At 42.2% G+C, this 17,403-nt stretch overlaps 1 protein-coding gene across 15 annotated transcripts in view; it reads left to right on the top strand.

The window, feature by feature from the left end:
• The window catches only part of RABGAP1 (RAB GTPase activating protein 1), a 156,035-nt gene that overhangs the window by 128,438 nt on the left and 10,194 nt on the right, over window positions 1-17,403 (top strand). For all 15 annotated transcript variants that reach the window (XM_081588666.1, XM_081588667.1, XM_081588662.1 and 12 more), the window contains 4 exons: window positions 1,814-1,855; window positions 2,093-2,221; window positions 12,472-12,564; window positions 12,968-13,078. In XM_081588666.1, coding sequence (XP_081444792.1) covers window positions 1,814-1,855; window positions 2,093-2,221; window positions 12,472-12,564; window positions 12,968-13,078 — 375 coding nt within the window. The remainder of the gene's footprint in view (window positions 1-1,813; window positions 1,856-2,092; window positions 2,222-12,471; window positions 12,565-12,967; window positions 13,079-17,403) is intronic.

Raw genomic sequence — 17,403 nt, 5'->3', positions numbered from 1 at the left:
CACTTAGGCTTTTGTTTGTAGTGTCCTTCCTGTGTCACAGGCATTAACTGCCTTGCTCAGAGTGCAGCTCTGTTTCGTATGGCTGATGAGTGCTCCAAGCACTATCTCTGTATTTAAGCTAGAAAGTTTAGGGGTTTGGAGGAGGTGCACCCCCTCTTTTAAAAAGATAACTTTCTGGAATTTCCACCTGCATTTCCACTTAACCTCTTGTTGGCCAGAACTTAGGTACATGACCATATCGCTAGCTGCAAAGGAGAATTTTTTATTAAGCTGCCTAGAAATTTTCTTAAACTTGGGAGTCTATTACTAAAAGAAAATAGATATTATAGTAAATAACAGTCTTTGCCACAGCTTAGTTTTAGGTTTTGGAGGGTGTGTGTGCCTAAGAAGAAAAAGCTAATTTCAAAAATAATACATGTTTGTTGTAGAAAGTATAAGCAAAAAGATGTGAAAATACTTCTAATCCCAGTCTAGAGGAAAACTACTTTTAACATTTGGATGTATATTCTTTCAGCCTTTTTTTGTGTGTTTTCATATATGTGTATGTGTAAATTCTGTGTGGAACAGTTTTTTCATATGGTATATTACGTATATTATGACTTTATATGCGTATAAAATATGATTATGCTTTATGCTATTCAGTAACCTATTTTTATCTCATACTTGAATATCTATAGACACATATCTGTACCATCCTTCTATTTGTTTAATTATCCCGTATTTAAAACATAAAAAATCCATTAAAAAGTCTGTATCTTCTGTCTAGCTTGAAACATAAGAAAGAGCATTCTAGAAATATACCATTAGTCTTACTTACTGTCAGATATTCCATTCTTTGGATAGATCATAATTGATGTAACCAGTTCCTAATCGCAAACCTTTATCTGCTGCTGCTGCTAAGTCGCTTCAGTCGTGTCCGACTCTGTGCGACCCCATAGACGGCAGCCCACCAGGCTCCCCCGTCCCAGGGATTCTCCAGGCAAGAATACTGGAGTGGGTTGCCATTTTCTTCTCCAGTGCACGAAAGTGAAAAGTGAAAGTGAAGTCACTCAGTCGTGTCCGACTCCCAGCGACCCCATGGACTGCAGCCTACCAGGCTCCTCCGTCCATGGGATTTTCCAGGCAAGAGTACTGGAGTGGGGTGCCATTGCCTTCTCCAACCTTTATCTAGTGTTTCACTATTGTAAACAAGTATTAAGTAATTACTGTGGGTCTGGTGACAGGCTAAGTAACTTAAATTTTCTCAAGCTAATTACTTCAGAAAACCATTGAGAGAGTATTAGTTATTGAAATTGAGGCCCAGAAATTCTTCAAGTTTAACTTGGTCAGCAGATGTGGATGCTTCCCCTCAGCTGTCCTTTGCCCCACCACTTCTAGAATGATCAGATGAAGAAAGGCAGGTTGGAGGGAACCCTGAGCAGATTCATTTCTGGGACATAGGACTTAATGGACAGAGTGATTGTTGTCCTTTGAGTGGTCAGTGGAAGAGACACCAGGCGTTATGTCATGAGGGATCACAATTTTTTGACTCTAATCTTTTAGTTAGAAGCATAGTATACTTTGGAAAGCATTCTTGAACTGTGAAAATAGCTGTAGAAAAGCTCTTTTCTCAGAAGAATGGGAAACTGAGTCTACCTTAAGTGGTTTTTCAGTGGTGGCCCTGTAATTTTTATTTTCCAAAATATTTTCAAGGTACTCCATTTCTTTATTCAAGTTTTTACAATTTCTCTAAAATTGCAGGATATTCTGAAGACAAATAGCTTAATAGTCCAGTTCTAAACACTGAAAATATTTTCTGTGTTTTCTCTTTTAGGGAATAAGTGTTATATTTAACGTCGCCCTTGGGTTATTAAAGGTACAGTGCACACTTGTTTGTAAGCTGGGTTATCTGGCATTTCTTATCTCATTCTGAGCAGCCGCTGTGCTCCAGCACTGTCCCTGACAGTGGACACATGCAAGTAGCTCTAGCAAAGGCTACAAAGTTATCTTCTGGGAATTATAAAGGTGCTGGGATTATGAAATGCTTCTTGAGCATCTTTATAGCAAAAAAGCTTTTTTTCTGTACATGGTTGTGTTTGCTTCTTTCTTCAAGACTTCCAAAGATGACTTGCTACTGACAGACTTTGAAGGTGCCCTGAAATTCTTCAGGGTTCAGCTTCCTAAGAGATACCGCTCAGAAGAAAATGCAAAAAAACTAATGGAACTAGCCTGCAACATGAAGGTAAAATCATTTTTGCATTAATGTAGATTCTTTTGTTAGTGTCTCTTCCTGATAAAACTGTCAACATTTATAATACATTAATAATAATGTTTTCCTTTGTATTGTATAATTTTCTAAATCGTTTCATATGTATTACAGCCTATGAATTAAATCTCATTGCTTTCCCCATTTTGAACTCTAGGAAAAGGATTATTACTCCGATTTTGAAGACAAACCAAAACCAAAGCTCCCTAATTTTGTATAGCTAGTTAGTGGCAGAACTCAGGTTTCATGATTTTTATTCTGCCATCCTTTAACTTTCAGTTTTTGTTGGTGTGGTCATAAATTCCCTAAAATGAAAATAATAAATAATAATACACGAAGGAAACTCATTCACTGTTTATCACTCCCAGTGGAGCATTTATGATTTGTATTATTTTAAGGTCTAGAGAAGAATCTCCTTGTGTTCATGTTATGAAAGTTTTGTTTTTAAAGAAGAAAAAATAATTGAGGAAGTTTAGTTTGGAATGTGAAGGGTGGAGACAAATGGGAGACAGAATAAATAGCTGTATTGAGATGCTTATAGGGTGCATAAAAGGCCAACTGTCATGTTTATTTGGTGTGACTCCAGAGGGTAGATCTGTGAGCTCTGTGTCAGGAGAGAAGCTTCACTGTCTATTGCATAGAGCACAGACCTATTTAAGGCACCGTTTCCTCATCTGTAAGGTATTATTGGACTTCTGGTTCTGGTTATATGTCATACTGAGCTAGTTCAGGCTACCCTTCTTTAAACATTCAGAGATGCCAAATAAAGTATGATCCAAGAAATGTTTAAATACCTGGATGAACTTGAAAGAAAAAGGAGAAATGCCTAGGTGCCTGAAACAAAGTACCTCAAAGCTCATGTGTGTGATAATAAAAGAGCATCCCAAGGGAATATGGGACCAAACTATGTGTTAGGATTTTAATGCTCATGAAGTTATGACATGATTTGGGGCCTTCAGCAGGCAGCTGAAATTGATGTCTCTGCATAAAGTTAGGACTTTGGAATGGTCTGTTTATAAAAGCAAGAATACATAAAACGACCTGTTAGACTGAGAAACGGTAGGAATCCTGATGTAAAGTGAATGGGGGATTTGAACAACAACAAAAGAAGGAAATAGCACTTCTGGAAATCAGTCATTAAAGTTATCATTAAATTTAAATGATACATACTTAACAAGTATCATGGATAACATTTAATGGTATTTTACCATGTGCCAGGTACTGTGATTAAGTGTTTTTACATGTGAGGATTAACTGCAGTATGTGTACAGTGTTTACCTTAGTGCCAGGTAATGAGTAAGGGTTTAAGAAACAATGGCTACTACTATGATTATTTTCTTCTTGGATTTTCAAACAAACTCTTTTCAGTAACACTGATGATGGCTTTGTGGAAAGGGCAGAGCCACGTGAGCTCTGAACTTCTTAGAGCTACTCTTTCTACCTGGTTTAGCCATACAGGAAGGTGCTGCCTCTTATTTGCTTATGATTTCTTCCCCTCCCCTCCAAAACCTGCTCCTTTCTCAGTGTCCCTGTCTCCTGTTTGTGGGACCTGGTTGCTCAGGCCTGAAAACGTGATACCATCCCCTCCTACTCTTTTTCTCACACTTCACATCTTCGTCCTCCACATCCAAGCCCTACTATCAGACTACATCCTGCATCTGATCACTTCTCAACGCCTTCATTACCTGTGCCCTAGTCTAATCATCCCTTCCCTTCTCTTCTGGAATTTTCCAGTGGTTTCCTTGGTCCTCCTTCCACAGTGGTTTCCTCCAGACTCTTCTTGATCTCATCTCTCATGTGCTTAAAACTCTAATGGCTTCTTATCTCAGAATAAAACTCAAGAGTCCTTGCATTGGCCTGCAAGACCTGGCACCATCTCACCTCTGACAGGCTAATTTCAGCTGCTGCTACTTTTCCCCCTTATGCTTTCCACTTCAGACACCCCAGCCTCCTTACTGTTCTCAAACATGCCAAGCTTGTTCCCTCCTCAGACCTTTGTACTGGCTGGTCTCTCTGCCTATAATGTTGTTCTGCTTGATGCCCACATGGCTTTACCCGAACCTCTTAAGTCTTAGGCTCAGTGAACGTGTCACCAGAGAGGCCTTCTGTAATTACAGTGTCTACAGTAGCACTTCCCCAACTCTTTCTACCCTATCTCCTTATCCTTTTGTATTTTCCACATTTCACTTATTTCTACTTAATATTATTTGTTTGATTATTGTCTGCATTCACCTCTACCCATGCTGGAATTAAGCCTCTGACAGAGGGCACTTTCTCTCTTTTGTTTATTGCTAAATCCCCAGTTCAAGTACAGGATCTGACATATAAATATTGGTTGGACAAGTGAATAAGTGACTTTTCTGTTGAGTGTCTTCCAAGTGTTTTACAAAGAAGCACTAACACGGATTTGGACAAGGCTTAAAAATAGATCTAGCTGAAGGTTTACCTTTTGTGTTTTCATTAGCTTGAAACACTTTAATAATATATGGATTCTTTATTTCCCGAGTCCAGATGGGAGGTGTCTGATGTCTTTTTTTCCCTTGCCTACGCTTCCAAGAAATTAAAGTCAACAAGCCCGCACACCTCACATTATTATTTGCTTAGATGCAAAATTCCTTTTGGTCCTGGAAAGCTCTCTGCATGGTTAGGGTACACTTTGGATGATTTTCCCTATTTGCATATGGCTTCAGGTGAGAAGAATAGTAATTTTTCTTGAAATTGACTCAGCCTGGAAAACCTGCAGATTCACCAGGACATGAGAGAATGAGCTTTTTCTGCTAAAAGGTGGGATATGGTATGTACAGTTGAGTTAGTGATGATTATTAGTTTTACACTGGAAACTATACTTAATACTAAATAATATTAGAGGAGATACAGGCAATAGCCTATTATTGGCTAAAGACTTCAGCCACGGTGGCAATTTATATACTCAAAAATAAGAAAAATCATTGGCAAGTTCAGTGATGAGCCCTGCACTGTGTGGGCTGCATGACGGGGAGGGCCTCGGGAGCACAGTGAGTGCAGAGGGTCTGTGGGCAGTATAGAGACCCTCTGGACATAGGAAAGGGGGTTCCTACCAGGTGAATGGTTTGGAAACTAGTTTTTCAGTTTCTTGGCATAGAATTTAGAAAGGAAATATTGGCTCTGTAACTCATTCAATCCCATTCCATTATTTTTTAATTTAAAAGTAAAGTTGTGACTCCCTTTTCTCAGTTGTACTTCCTGATTAAGGTGGGAACTGGGACTGCTTTACTTCCCATGCCTGTCCAGGAGACTCTTGTTGTCTCTTGTGTTTCAGCAGTTGCAATGTTGTAATTCCCAATATTTGTATAGATTCTGTAAGAATCTCATTGGTTCCTCACAGTACCCTGTGAGGTGTGAAGGGCAAGTCAAGCATGGAAACTGAGGCTTATAGAAGCCAAGTGGCTTACCCAACTGATAACTGACTGGGCAGTGACAAAAGCCCCGTTGGAACTAGGGTCTTCTGACTGCCTGTTGCATGGCTTCTTTTTGCCAAAGGCGACAGGGACGAAGGTTGGTGTGGCAATATCTTAAGTGACCACAAGGTGGGTCTGTTGCCCAAAACAACCTGTATTCATCTCTGCTCTGTGTCTTTCTTGTGTCTGTAATCTTGCCCTATATCTGTCTTGACTTGCCTCTCTTTTTTCTTTCTTCCCTGCCCTTTTCTTCTCCCTTTCTTCTTTCTTTTTAGTTTATTATGAGACTGAATTTTTTAAAATTTCTTAAGGAGTTAAGGAGTTATAGGTCTCCTGCTCTAAAATTTAACCACATACAGCTGATGCTCATTTAACTGTCTGTTGAATTTCTCTCCCTCCATGGGTCAGTGAGCTGAGACAGAAAAAATTGCTTCCACTTATGATACAAGATCTAAAAGCAATTTCAGTTTACATTGTTCCAGAAGATCATGAATCGTCCTAGGAACCTGGCAACCCATGCATCATGTTTAGTTGGGGGAAATGGGGAAAAAATAAATTAGGTCTTTTAAGTTTTTGACTCCAGAAATATGTAAGAGCAACTGTTTCTTTGTGTGTCTATACTGGAATTTTTTAAAACAAGTCCAATAAGCGAGGCTTAGAAGAATCAAGAACCATGCCAAAAGAGATGGCTCTGTGGGTTTCTTAGATCAAGAGGAAAGACTTGACCCTTGTTCTGTAGAATCTTGCCTAATGTGAAATGGAATTTCTGAACTATTGCTTCATTGAAATTTGTTGTTTCAAACATAAAGTGAATATGCTAGACTTCAAACTACCTGTAAGAAAAGATATTATTGCAAGTAGTAATATCTCTCAATTAATGTAATCCTAACCATTTGCTGTTTGGAGAAACAAAAGACTCTTTGGTATTTAGGGATATTTGCATTCAGGGCATGTTTTAATCATGAGCTAAAAGCAATATTTAGTTTCAACTTCATTCTCTGCTCAAATCATTTGTGTAGTTAGTGTTTCTTTGGGTTTTAAGTTCTGTGTTTGTAGTGACTCTATCAGTCTTTTTTCTTGATATGTTCACAGAAGCCTTGCATAGTGTCCACACATCGTGAATTAATCCTTAGAGTCCCCATGTGAGGTCATTTTATAGATGTGTATACTTAAGCTTAGAAAATTGAAGAAAATTCTCAGCCAGCACAAAGTTGGTAAGGGATGGAGTTGAGATTAGATCCCAGGAATTTCAGACTCTGAAGTCAATGCTTACATCATTGTGCTTTACTGTGCCTAAGGGAGTGAGTCAGTGAGTCAGGATCCACTTCTGTTGGTCCATTTTTGGCAATACTTGTCATATCATGATAGATAACTCAGTTTCTATGTCAGTGTTGAAACTTACCTTTTGTACACAGTAGCTGAGTGCCACTTTCCGTGTAACTCAACCAGGCTAGTTTACATCTTTGTTTGTTCTACCTTTTAGAATTGAATTTCATGAGGAAGCTTCTGCGTGGTTACTCTCTTTCTCTGCAGTGAACCCTGAAGTTGGCTGGTTGTTGAAAGGGTAGCAGTGGTTACTACCTTCTTATTTTAATAAGTTCCTCTCTTTATCTGTGTTTGAGTCCTCTGCTAATAACGTGCTGATTGCACTTTAGAAAACTACTCTGATGGTAGAACAAGGATGCCTAATTCTATTTAGTAATTTTTGAGGGAGTTTGAGTCTGAACTGTTTGAACAAATTAAATAAAAAGGCTCAGAAATTAAATAGAGTGTTGATTTGTTTCAAGTGGTTTTAAGTGCAGGCCTTGGAGTCCCACCGACCTTGGCTCTCATCCTGGTTCTGCCTCTGCTTTGTGACCTCAGGTAGGTTAGCTCAAAAGAAAGAGAAAGAAATAAGGTGGTGCCTTTAACATCGCAGCTGCTCTTTGACACACCAGTGCTCTTCTGGTCCACCTGATTTTGATCTCCTCTGCCCAGATATCTGCTTTCCTTAAGTCAGTTCATGTCAGCGAGCATTTGTAGATTGTCTTCTGTGCCAAGAATACATTGAGCTCAGTTACAGAGAGGAATAAGAAACAAGAACCACCCCAGATTTGCTTTCTTGTGCTGCCACTGCGACTGCACAGACCGGGTCTTTTACGTCAGACAAGTCACTTTACCTGTCGGGGCTCCGCTCCCCAGTGCGTGCAGTAGGGGGTCCTCACTGCACCCTGCAGCGGTGAGGGTGATGATCCCTGCTGTACCCGTCTCAGAAAGTTCTTTGGAGGATTAAAGAAAATAGTAGGCGTAGAGGTTAGCTTGAAAGTCTTATGTAAATCTCAGGTTCTTTTATTCACTAACTGAAAAGGGAAGATGGACTTGTGTCAGATTTCTTTGTGAGGGCTCTGGGGTCAGGATCTCCTTCGTGTACCAAACTCTTCCTGTGTACCCACTCACCCACAGCATAGCTCCAGCCCTGCCATGCAGAGCTGCTAACATCCAGGCTCTCACCTGCACTGGATTTTCTGTGAGTTCAGCCCAGCAGAGATTCTGACCTTTGCAAGGGTCTCTAAGCCAAACTTTAAAATCAGCTCCTATTTCCTACCAGCAGTCTGTTTCCTACTCTTCTGTGTTAAATGGACTTTGTTTGAATGGCTTATTGTTTGCAGCACATGTTCAGAAGATGGCTGTCTCAGATTCAGGGCAAGAATGCAGATGATAATGATAAGAAGTCATAACAACTCTTTATTTAAAAGACTTCATTGTGTGCCAGGTACTCTTCTCAGTTCTTTATGTGTGTTATATCATTTGCTCCTCACAACAGCACTCCTCATAAGGACAGTTGGGGTTTTCACAGATGAGGACCCTGAGGCTGAGATAAGGCAGCTTGCCCTCAGTCACACAGTTAGTCATCAGTGGAGTCAGCACTCAAGCCTTGCTTGGTGCACACTCTAGGTGGCCAATAGTACTATCTCATTCCCACCCAGGCCAGCAGCTACTCTCATTCTTTCTCCATCAGTATGGGCCGGGACATCCCTGCCTATTCCAGGGGCTGGTCAAGGGCCAGCTTTCCCAGGGCAAGTAGCACGTATTTTAAGAGAGAACCTATCCAGTTCCTATGACAGATTAATGACGAGTGACCAAGGAAAAGGTGTTTTAGGCTGATTTTTTTTACTTCTACCAAAATATCAAACTGGCATGTTCCAAGTGTCCACCTTCTGTCTGATTCGGGGTTTCTTAACCTGGGACTATGGATGGGCCTCAGGGAGCCCATGAGCCCTCTGAAATGGTATGTAGAATGTTTTGTTGCTGGGAGCAGGGTGGGGGTGGAGTTAGCATCTGTGCTTTTTAGTGGGAACCTTGGCTCTCAGGGGATATTCAAAGTGATGCTGTCTCAAACAATGTTAAGAATCTTGTACTAATTGAGATGAGGTATACAGTTGGTTTCACCTAAATTGCAGACTTAGCCTCAGTCCGGGAAATGATTAGAATTTTTTCCTCCTTGAAAGTACATTTAAACAGATTTCAAATTTAACCTTCTTGGAGGGCAAATGTGTGAAACTGTGACTTCCACAGCCTTCTGATGGGAGTCAGCCAACAGTGGGTGTGATTTGGAGCTCGGGGGCTTATTCCATCACTTCTGTTTTTCTTGAATTCAGTTAAAATTGCAGTGGTGGAAGTAAGAGACAAACAAAATGAACCTTGGACTTTCAAGGGTGGGGGCTGTGTCTCTTCATGAAGTATTTTCATGCCTCCTGTGTGCCAGGCATTAGGGGTTACACAGAGCACAAAGAGTCCCTGCCCTTGTGGAGTTTGCATATCCTGATCTGTGTACATTTTTGTATCATTAATGCCTCGTAGAGATAGTAGTGGGGCTCAACTACTGGATAAATAAATGCCCCTTCTTGCATCCTTATTAGATTAAAAAAAGGGAGGCCTTTGGCTTTGATTTGTTCAGCAGCTGACTATTAAGTTCTGACTATGTTCCAGGCATTGAGCTGGGCACTAGAGATATGCTGGTAAGCAGAACAGATGTGGCCTCTTTCCTAGTGGGAAGACAGTCAAGTAAGCACATAAATAAATAATCGTGGACTTGGACAGGTACCGTGGAGGACTTGGCTTTATGCTGTGAGAATATATGACGAAAGACTTAGCCTGATGGGGGAAGAGGGTGTCGGGAAGGGTTTACTAAAGAAGTGATCTGGAGCTCTGATCTCAAAGGTGAACAGGAGTGATCCGCACACAGGGCTGCACAGGCCGAGGGACCAGGCTTGAAGCGTCTGTTGGCTTTGGTTGCCATTTCCATTTAGAAGACAGGTCGATGCTAAGGGATGGGGTGAGGGGTCCTCTCTCATTCATTTAACAAGCATTCCTGGGCACTCTCTGTGCGTGGGCAGGGACACCAGTGACTGAGGCCCAGCTCTGACCTGGGGAAGGCGCTAATGATGGGGGTATTATGCAGGCTGAGAAGCACTAGTCTCTCCTGGGTGCAGCCTCAAAAGGACACTTGAATTGCTGCTTTTCCTACTGACACTTCTCGTTCTTCACTCAGTTATCGGGCATCAGTCATTCTCAACAGGTCTCTGTCTCAGAGGCAGCTTGAGCCAGTTGACTATACAGCCACGCACTCTGGAAGTCAGGGTCAGCTATGAACCCACTGTGAGCAGTGTTGTGTTTATTTTTTATTTGTGGCGGCGTTGGGGTTAAGGCATTTAAGGGAAAGAGGGAGGAAGAGCGAGACCAAGAAGCGAGGCTGGAAATCAGGAAGGCAGTCAGAGCTCCGGAGCAGCGCGGTCCGTGGAGAGAATGCCAGAGCTCTGTCTCAGAGGAGCCCAACTAACGAGCATTGTTTTTAAACAGCAGTCACATTGTTAACTCAGTTATAAATGTAATTTGTCCTCAGTGCAGAAAATGTGGAAAACCTACTAAACACAGAGAAATGCCCATGTCCTGTCACAAATATGTAAGAACCAGGTGAGATAACATGTGTACAGGGTCTGGCACTCACAGGGCACTCATTCCACACCAGCTTCTGTTATAATGCTAAGGGGGATCCCACCCTTTCACTCTGAGAATGAGACATTTATAATAAGGAATAATGAGATGTAGAAGACATTATTTCGTAACTAGCCAAATGTATGGTTATGGGGCACATGTTCATTCTTTGTTACCACAGCATGAGAATGAAAAGTGGAAAGATCCTGAAGACCCGTGAGAATGTTTTGTAGGGTTTGGCATCAGTTTTCTTTTTCGCAAAGCGCTTGAGGAGCCTTGTATCTCTGCCTGCCCTTGTCGTTGATACAGATTGACAGCAGAGGGTACTGGGAGGAAGTGTTGGCCGCCCACAAGCCTCAGTTTTCTGTTCCTCTACTATTGATTTGTTCAGATTGTTTATGAATTTACTGATCACACAGATGTTTTCTTTAGGTGCTTTCTTTGTGAATCAGTTACATGCATGATAAACATTTGCCCCAGCATTAGCCTTAAACCACAGAAGATCTAGGCTTTAAGGATGCCACTTTCCAGCTTGCAGCCTCACCCCAGTGGTGTTTAGTGGGCATCTTCATAGACTGCAGCGAGGGCATAGTGCTGGTAGGTTCCTGGCTGCCTCCCTTTGGGCAGCAGCCAAACTCCAAGAGTAATCTCTGATTGGGGCATACCTGTAAACAGCTGACTGGGGCAGGTGTCCACAGAATCAGTGTAGAGGAACACCAGGCAGCTCAAGTGAGACAGAAAGGAAAGAATGGAGCAGGGAATAGGAGATGCTGACATGAGCCTGCTGCAAGCGTGAGCCTGTCCTTTCCCCTTTCTGTGCCTCATTTTTTTCATCTGTAAAATAAGGAAGTTGGACTAGACTAGCCCTGAGATGCCTAATTAGCCTGAAAAGTGTTAGTCGCTCAGTCATGTTCAGCGCTTTTGCAACTCCATGGACTATAGCCCACCAGGCTCCTCTGTCCATGAAATTCTCTAGGCAAGAATACTAGAATGGGTGGCCATTTCCTTCTCCAGGGGATCTTTCCAACCCAGGGATTGAACCCTGGTCTCCTGCATTGCAGGCGGATTCTTTGCCATCTGAACCACCAGGGAAGCCCAATTAACCTGAAACTGGGGGCTAAAAGTTACGTGTGTGAGTCAGCAGTGTAGCAGTTTGCAGTGGTTGGTTAGAAAAAGCTTGAGAGAAAGAGGACAGTAGTTTAATGAGATGGAAGAGTTTAAGGGCAGAGAGAAGTATGCCTGTTTGAAGGCAGCACAGAAGGTGCTAGTGGAAAGGAAAGTGGTAGAAGGTAGATAGTGAGGTGGCTACAGCTTGGACTTCGGATGGTGTCTAATGGCCTGGCGCAAATCCTGGATCTGCCAGTCCCTAACTGAGGGGCTGTGGTCAAGTTACATAACTTCCTTACTTCTCAGTTAAGTTGCCTATAAATTGAGGCTGTTAATAACCACACCTTGTGAAGAGGTCGTGAGGTCACAGAATGAAAGCACCTGCAGCATTGCTGGTGTGTGCTGAAGAAAATGGTGCATGGGGAGGAGGGGGAGGACAAATAATCAGACCTAGAACTCAGATAGGAGAGGTCATCTGTTGGATGTTCATTCTGACACCCTTGGTAAAATCTTCAGGAACCAGTTATCCCCCCACAGACCCCTAAATTTGAGTAAGAATTTTAGTTTCTGGACTTATGTGCAGGAAATACCACTTTCGTGGTTAACTTGGGATGCCCAGGTCAGTAGAGAGCTTGGTCTTCAGTGCAAGCCCTGAAGCACCCACCTCTTCCTGATGTTTTTTAATTTGTGCTGTGCTCTATCCTACAGATTAGTCAGAAGAAGTTGAAAAAATATGAAAAAGAATATCATACCATGAGGGAACAACAGGCCCAACAAGAAGACCCCATCGAGCGATTTGAGGTTTGTTTATGGCCTAAGTGATGTGAAGTGCCTTGAGCCTTTCACTTCAGATAATTGTGCCTATAATTAGCTTTAGTGAGTTCTTTTTAAAATTTAGTTTCACTGTTTTCTAAGTTTCAGTTTGAGTTTGCAAATGAGAAAGCAAGACTTGTTTCGCTTCATACTGGTCTAGTTTGTTACTGTTCCATGGGCTTTTGTCACAGTTAGTAACAAATAACTGCTTGACAGTTAACTGAATCAGTGGAGACAGAAAGGAAGGAACTGTTGCTTGGTGGCACACTGGGACCAGCCACATCTCCCCTGATTCCCGTAGGTCTCAGCAATTAGTTTTGAGGGTTAACCTGAGACGTTGTCATTTCCATCTGATCTTTACGTCTGCAACTGGTTTCTCTCTACCCATCAGCGAGAGAATAGGCGCCTACAAGAAGCTAACATGAGGTTGGAACAGGAAAATGACGACTTAGCCCATGAGCTGGTGACCAGCAAGATTGCACTGCGAAAGGACCTGGATAACGTAAGTCTCCCTTGTCTGAAAAGATGCTTGTGTTGACACTTCTTCCTTAATCAGGTGAAGTCCTGAAGTTTTCGTGTTTGTTCTAGTTAGTGTTTCCCTCTTATGAGGCGCCTACTCTTGTCAGAACTGTTGCTTCCTTTCCTTAGGGGTCATCAGTGATCTCATTAAGCCCTCCTTTCCACACTCTTCTCTCATTATACATGCAATCCCTGAACACCTCTGCAGACATTGATTGAAAGACCTCTTTGGCTGATTCTTACACTATTACAGTTGTCAGTAGCATTTAATCATTGTAATTTCCTTAACTTACCCCTAAGACAAGAACAGATTTTGTCATCCTGCGTACCTTGTGCCTTTTGCTTAATCATTGCCAATTGTAATAAAGCCCAGTACCTCCACAGCTTGCGATTTCATCAGGAATCTCTGCTGGCGGATGTTCTGTTTTTCTTTGCTTCTCCTAATCTTAGAAAGTTTGAGCCGGTGGTGTTCCTGGCAGGGTATCATCCATTTTCTATACTACAGGCTTCCCATAGTGCACTCTCTCCTTCACGGTTGAGGTCAGACGGTGGCGGACTTTTTCTATAAAGAGACAGACAAGACTTGGTGGGCCCTATGGTCTCTGTTGCAACTATGTAACTCTGCCATTGTCAAAGAAGGGAGCCATAGACAGTAAATAAACAGATGAGCATGGCAGTGTTCCAGTAGAACTTTATTTAGGAAAATAGGTGGCAGGCTGGATTTGGAGCTTGGACAAAGTTTGGCACCACCTCACTTAGATTTTCCTGTCACAATTTTGCTCACTGATGTTTCTAGAGATGGGGTTAGGCTGTTGAAGGTTTACAAGGAACTTACATAATATGTTGAACCCCATAGGATATATGAACTTCACAAGGTCCTTGACATCCACCAAACATGTATGAAAATCCTGTGTATTTCTTCAGCAGTCTATGCTTTCATTAGATTCTCTAAGTGGTTCACCCATCAGATGAAGAGAAAGAGAGAGGGTGGTATCTACTGGTTCATATTACTTCTCTTTGGAAATAGAATATGGAGTGAAATTTTGAATGGATCTGAATCTAACATCAGCTGCTCTTCTTTCTAGTAGAGTTAAGTGTGGGGAAGTGGAGTCATGGCTGTTTCCCAGGGTACAGTGGGAATTACACAGGCAGCATTGGTTCCCTCTGCTTGTCTGATAGTCAGCTATAAATAGCTGCAGGTAACTGGTTAGACTCCTTTTTCTAGTTTTATCAGGGGGGTGTTGCAAGGTCATTAGCTCCCGGTAACCAGAACCTGGAAATCTTGCAGCTTTCTGGTTTGCCACAGTGCAGCTGAGGTCGGCGTCTCGTCCTGTGGTGCTGGTTCCCAGCTTCTGATCTTTGTGAATCACTCCCTCACTATTTGGGCGTTTTCTGCCAAGTGAGCCGGGGGAGGCGGGTGCCCATTGAGCTGGGTAGTTGCTGAAGCAGAAGCCACAGTGTGCACTTGTGATTGCTCTTATAGCCACTGTAGGTCATGCAGGAAGGAAGTAAAGAAAAGGAAATGTGTCCTGTACCAGAGCTTTGTGTTCTACAGTGAAATTAAGAGACAACTTAAGGTAAAATTCCAGGTGGATTTTTAGTTTGCACTGTTGCATTTGCCAGTCTGATGGGCCCAGAAATAACATTGATGTTCCACTAGTTTAGGGTACATCAGACTTCTTAGCTTCTTGAAGCCTGCCTCTAAAGAGGTAAATCTTTTCTTTAAGTTGTTTTCACCTGACTCAGTAGTCGAAGAACTGGGTTACATTCCTGATATCAGAAGTGAAAAATAGTTAAAAAAAAAAAAAAAAAAAAAGATGAATTCCCTTTTATTCTGTGATGCTCTGTGGGACGGCCCTATGATAAGCACTTTGCTAAACTGATATCTCTTACTCTTACCTCAGCCTTGTAACATGAGTCCCACTTATGGATGAGGATTTGTTTTTTGGCTGTTCTGGGTCTTCACTGCGGTGTGCAGGTTTTCTCTAGTTGTGGCGTGCGGGCTTCTCTAGTTGTGGAGCACAGGCTCTAGAGCACGCAGGCTTCAGTAGTTGTGGCATGTGGGCTTAGTTGCCCCAGGGCATATGGGACCTTCCCAGACCAGAGATTGAACCCTTGTCCCCTGCATTGGCAGGCAGGTTCTTAACCACTGGACCACTAGGGAAGTCCCTGAGGATTTTTTTTTTTTTTTTGTATTAAAGAGTCATGAAACTTGAGACTCAGAGGAAAGCACCCAGGAAGTAGCAGAGCCAGGAATATAACCCAAGTGCATCTAGTTGGAATGCCCAGGCTTTATTTGTGATGCCACACTGCCTCCAAAGTAAATATGAAACAAGAAGCTGTGATTTGATGTCATAACTACACCAAAAATATAACATCTGACATCTGTCAGAGCGTTTCCTAAACCCTTAAGGAGTTCTAGGTGCTGCACAGTGCTTTGTACTTATGTTAAACCCTCCAGGCAACCCTTGTGCAAGGGATAGTTTCTGAGGAGGCCAGACAGGCTAAATGTCTTACACAGTCCCCGGGTTAATCAGTGGCAGAGCCCTTAGATTGAAACCCAGCTGGCCTGACCCTCTTGACTCAGAGGAGCAGGCCCCCTGCTGCCTCTCGGGCTCAGAAATAGCAAACTGGGTCCCATGTCCAGCCATCACCAGCGCTGAGAAGACAGATGTTTTTGCAGTAAACGTTGAGTCCCTTTCTCAAATGAGAGAAAAGTAGTTTTCTCTCATTTCCATTAGATCATCACTGAAAATTAACTAGGTTCTGAAGTGAAGGATGTGGGGTCTTTTCACCATTATTTGACTTCAGGGCATTACATTTTTGAAAAACTTCTTCATGCCTTTTCATACTTCCCTTTCTGCATCCCAGAGAAAAGCTCTGGTTTGTGGCTTATAGGATTTCCAGAACCCTCGTTGTATTTCCAGTTAATTTTATGTCATTTTTGTTATTCCTCACCTGTCACTTCTGTGACTTGTCCATCACACAGCAACTATGGAGAAATCCCCAGTCAGCCACTGAGTCTCTAGGTGACCCCATCCAAGCTTTCTCCCCTATGAAATGGGACCTGACATTGGTGCTGAAGACTGAGAGGGAACCTGTGTAAGGCCCCGTCTGCGTCCTCTCCTGCATGGCTGCTCTCTATACTGAGACGACATAATGTGAGAGTGATGGAAACAGACTCAGTAGCAGACCTGCTGGGGTTTAATTTTGGCTCCCATGCATTCTACTTCTCTGACCTTGAGCAAGTTGCCAAGCTTTCCCCATTGAATTACTTTGACCCCTTTATCAAAAATCTGTTGACCCTGTATGTATGGGTCTCCTTGATTCTGTATCTGCTCCATTGATGTATATGTCTGTCCTTATGCCAATACCACAGTCTTAATTACCCCAGCATCACCAATCTTCAGATCAGGTCATGTGAATCCTCCAGCTTCTTTTTTTTAAATAGTTTGGCTGGTGTAAGTAAGTTGCATTTTTATATATACATAAATTGAAGAAAGTAGGGAAAACCACTAGACCATTCAGGTATGACCTAAATCAAATCCCTTATGATTATACAGTGGAAGTGACAAATAGATTTAAGGGACTAGATCTGATACAAAGAGTGCCTGATGAACTATGGACAGAGGTTCGTGACATTGTACAGAAGACAGGAATCGAGACCATCCCCATGGAAAAGAAATGCAAAAAAGCAAAATGGCTGTCTGAGGAGGCCTTACAAATAGCTGGGAAAAGAAGAGAAGCAAAAAGCAAAGGAGAAAAAGAAAAGATATTCCCATCTGAATGCAGAGTTCCAAAGAATAGCAAGGAGAGATAAGAAAGCCTTCCTCAGCGATCGATGCAAAGAAATAGAGGAAAACAACCAGAATGGGAAAGACTAGAGATCTCTTCAAGAAAATCAGAGATACCAAAGGAACATTTCATGCAAAGATGGGCACAGAAAAGGACAGAACTGGTATGGACCTAACAGAAGCAGAAGATATTAAGAAGAGGTGGCAAGAATACACAGAAGAACTGTATAAAAAGATCTTCACGACCCAGACAATCACAATGGTGTGATCACTTACCTAGAGCCAGACATCCTGGAATGTGAAGTCAAGTGGGCCTTAGAAAGCATCACTACGAGCAAAGCTAGTTAGTAGAGGTGATGAAATTCCAGTTGAGCTATTTCAAATCCTGAAAGATGATGCTGTGAAAGTGCTGCACTCAATATGCCAGCAAATCTGGAAGACTCAGCAGTGGCCACAGAACTGGAAAAGGTCAGTCTTCATTCCAATTCCAAAAAAAGGCAATGTCAAAGAATGC

This window comes from Giraffa tippelskirchi, chromosome 4 (genome assembly GCF_054371585.1).
Source record: "Giraffa tippelskirchi isolate mGirTip1 chromosome 4, T2T-mGirTip1v1.2.pri, whole genome shotgun sequence".
Classification (NCBI taxonomy): domain Eukaryota; kingdom Metazoa; phylum Chordata; class Mammalia; order Artiodactyla; family Giraffidae; genus Giraffa; species Giraffa tippelskirchi.
The sequence above is the reverse complement of the archived record's forward strand: the minus strand, read 5'-3'. Positions and strand labels throughout refer to the sequence as shown.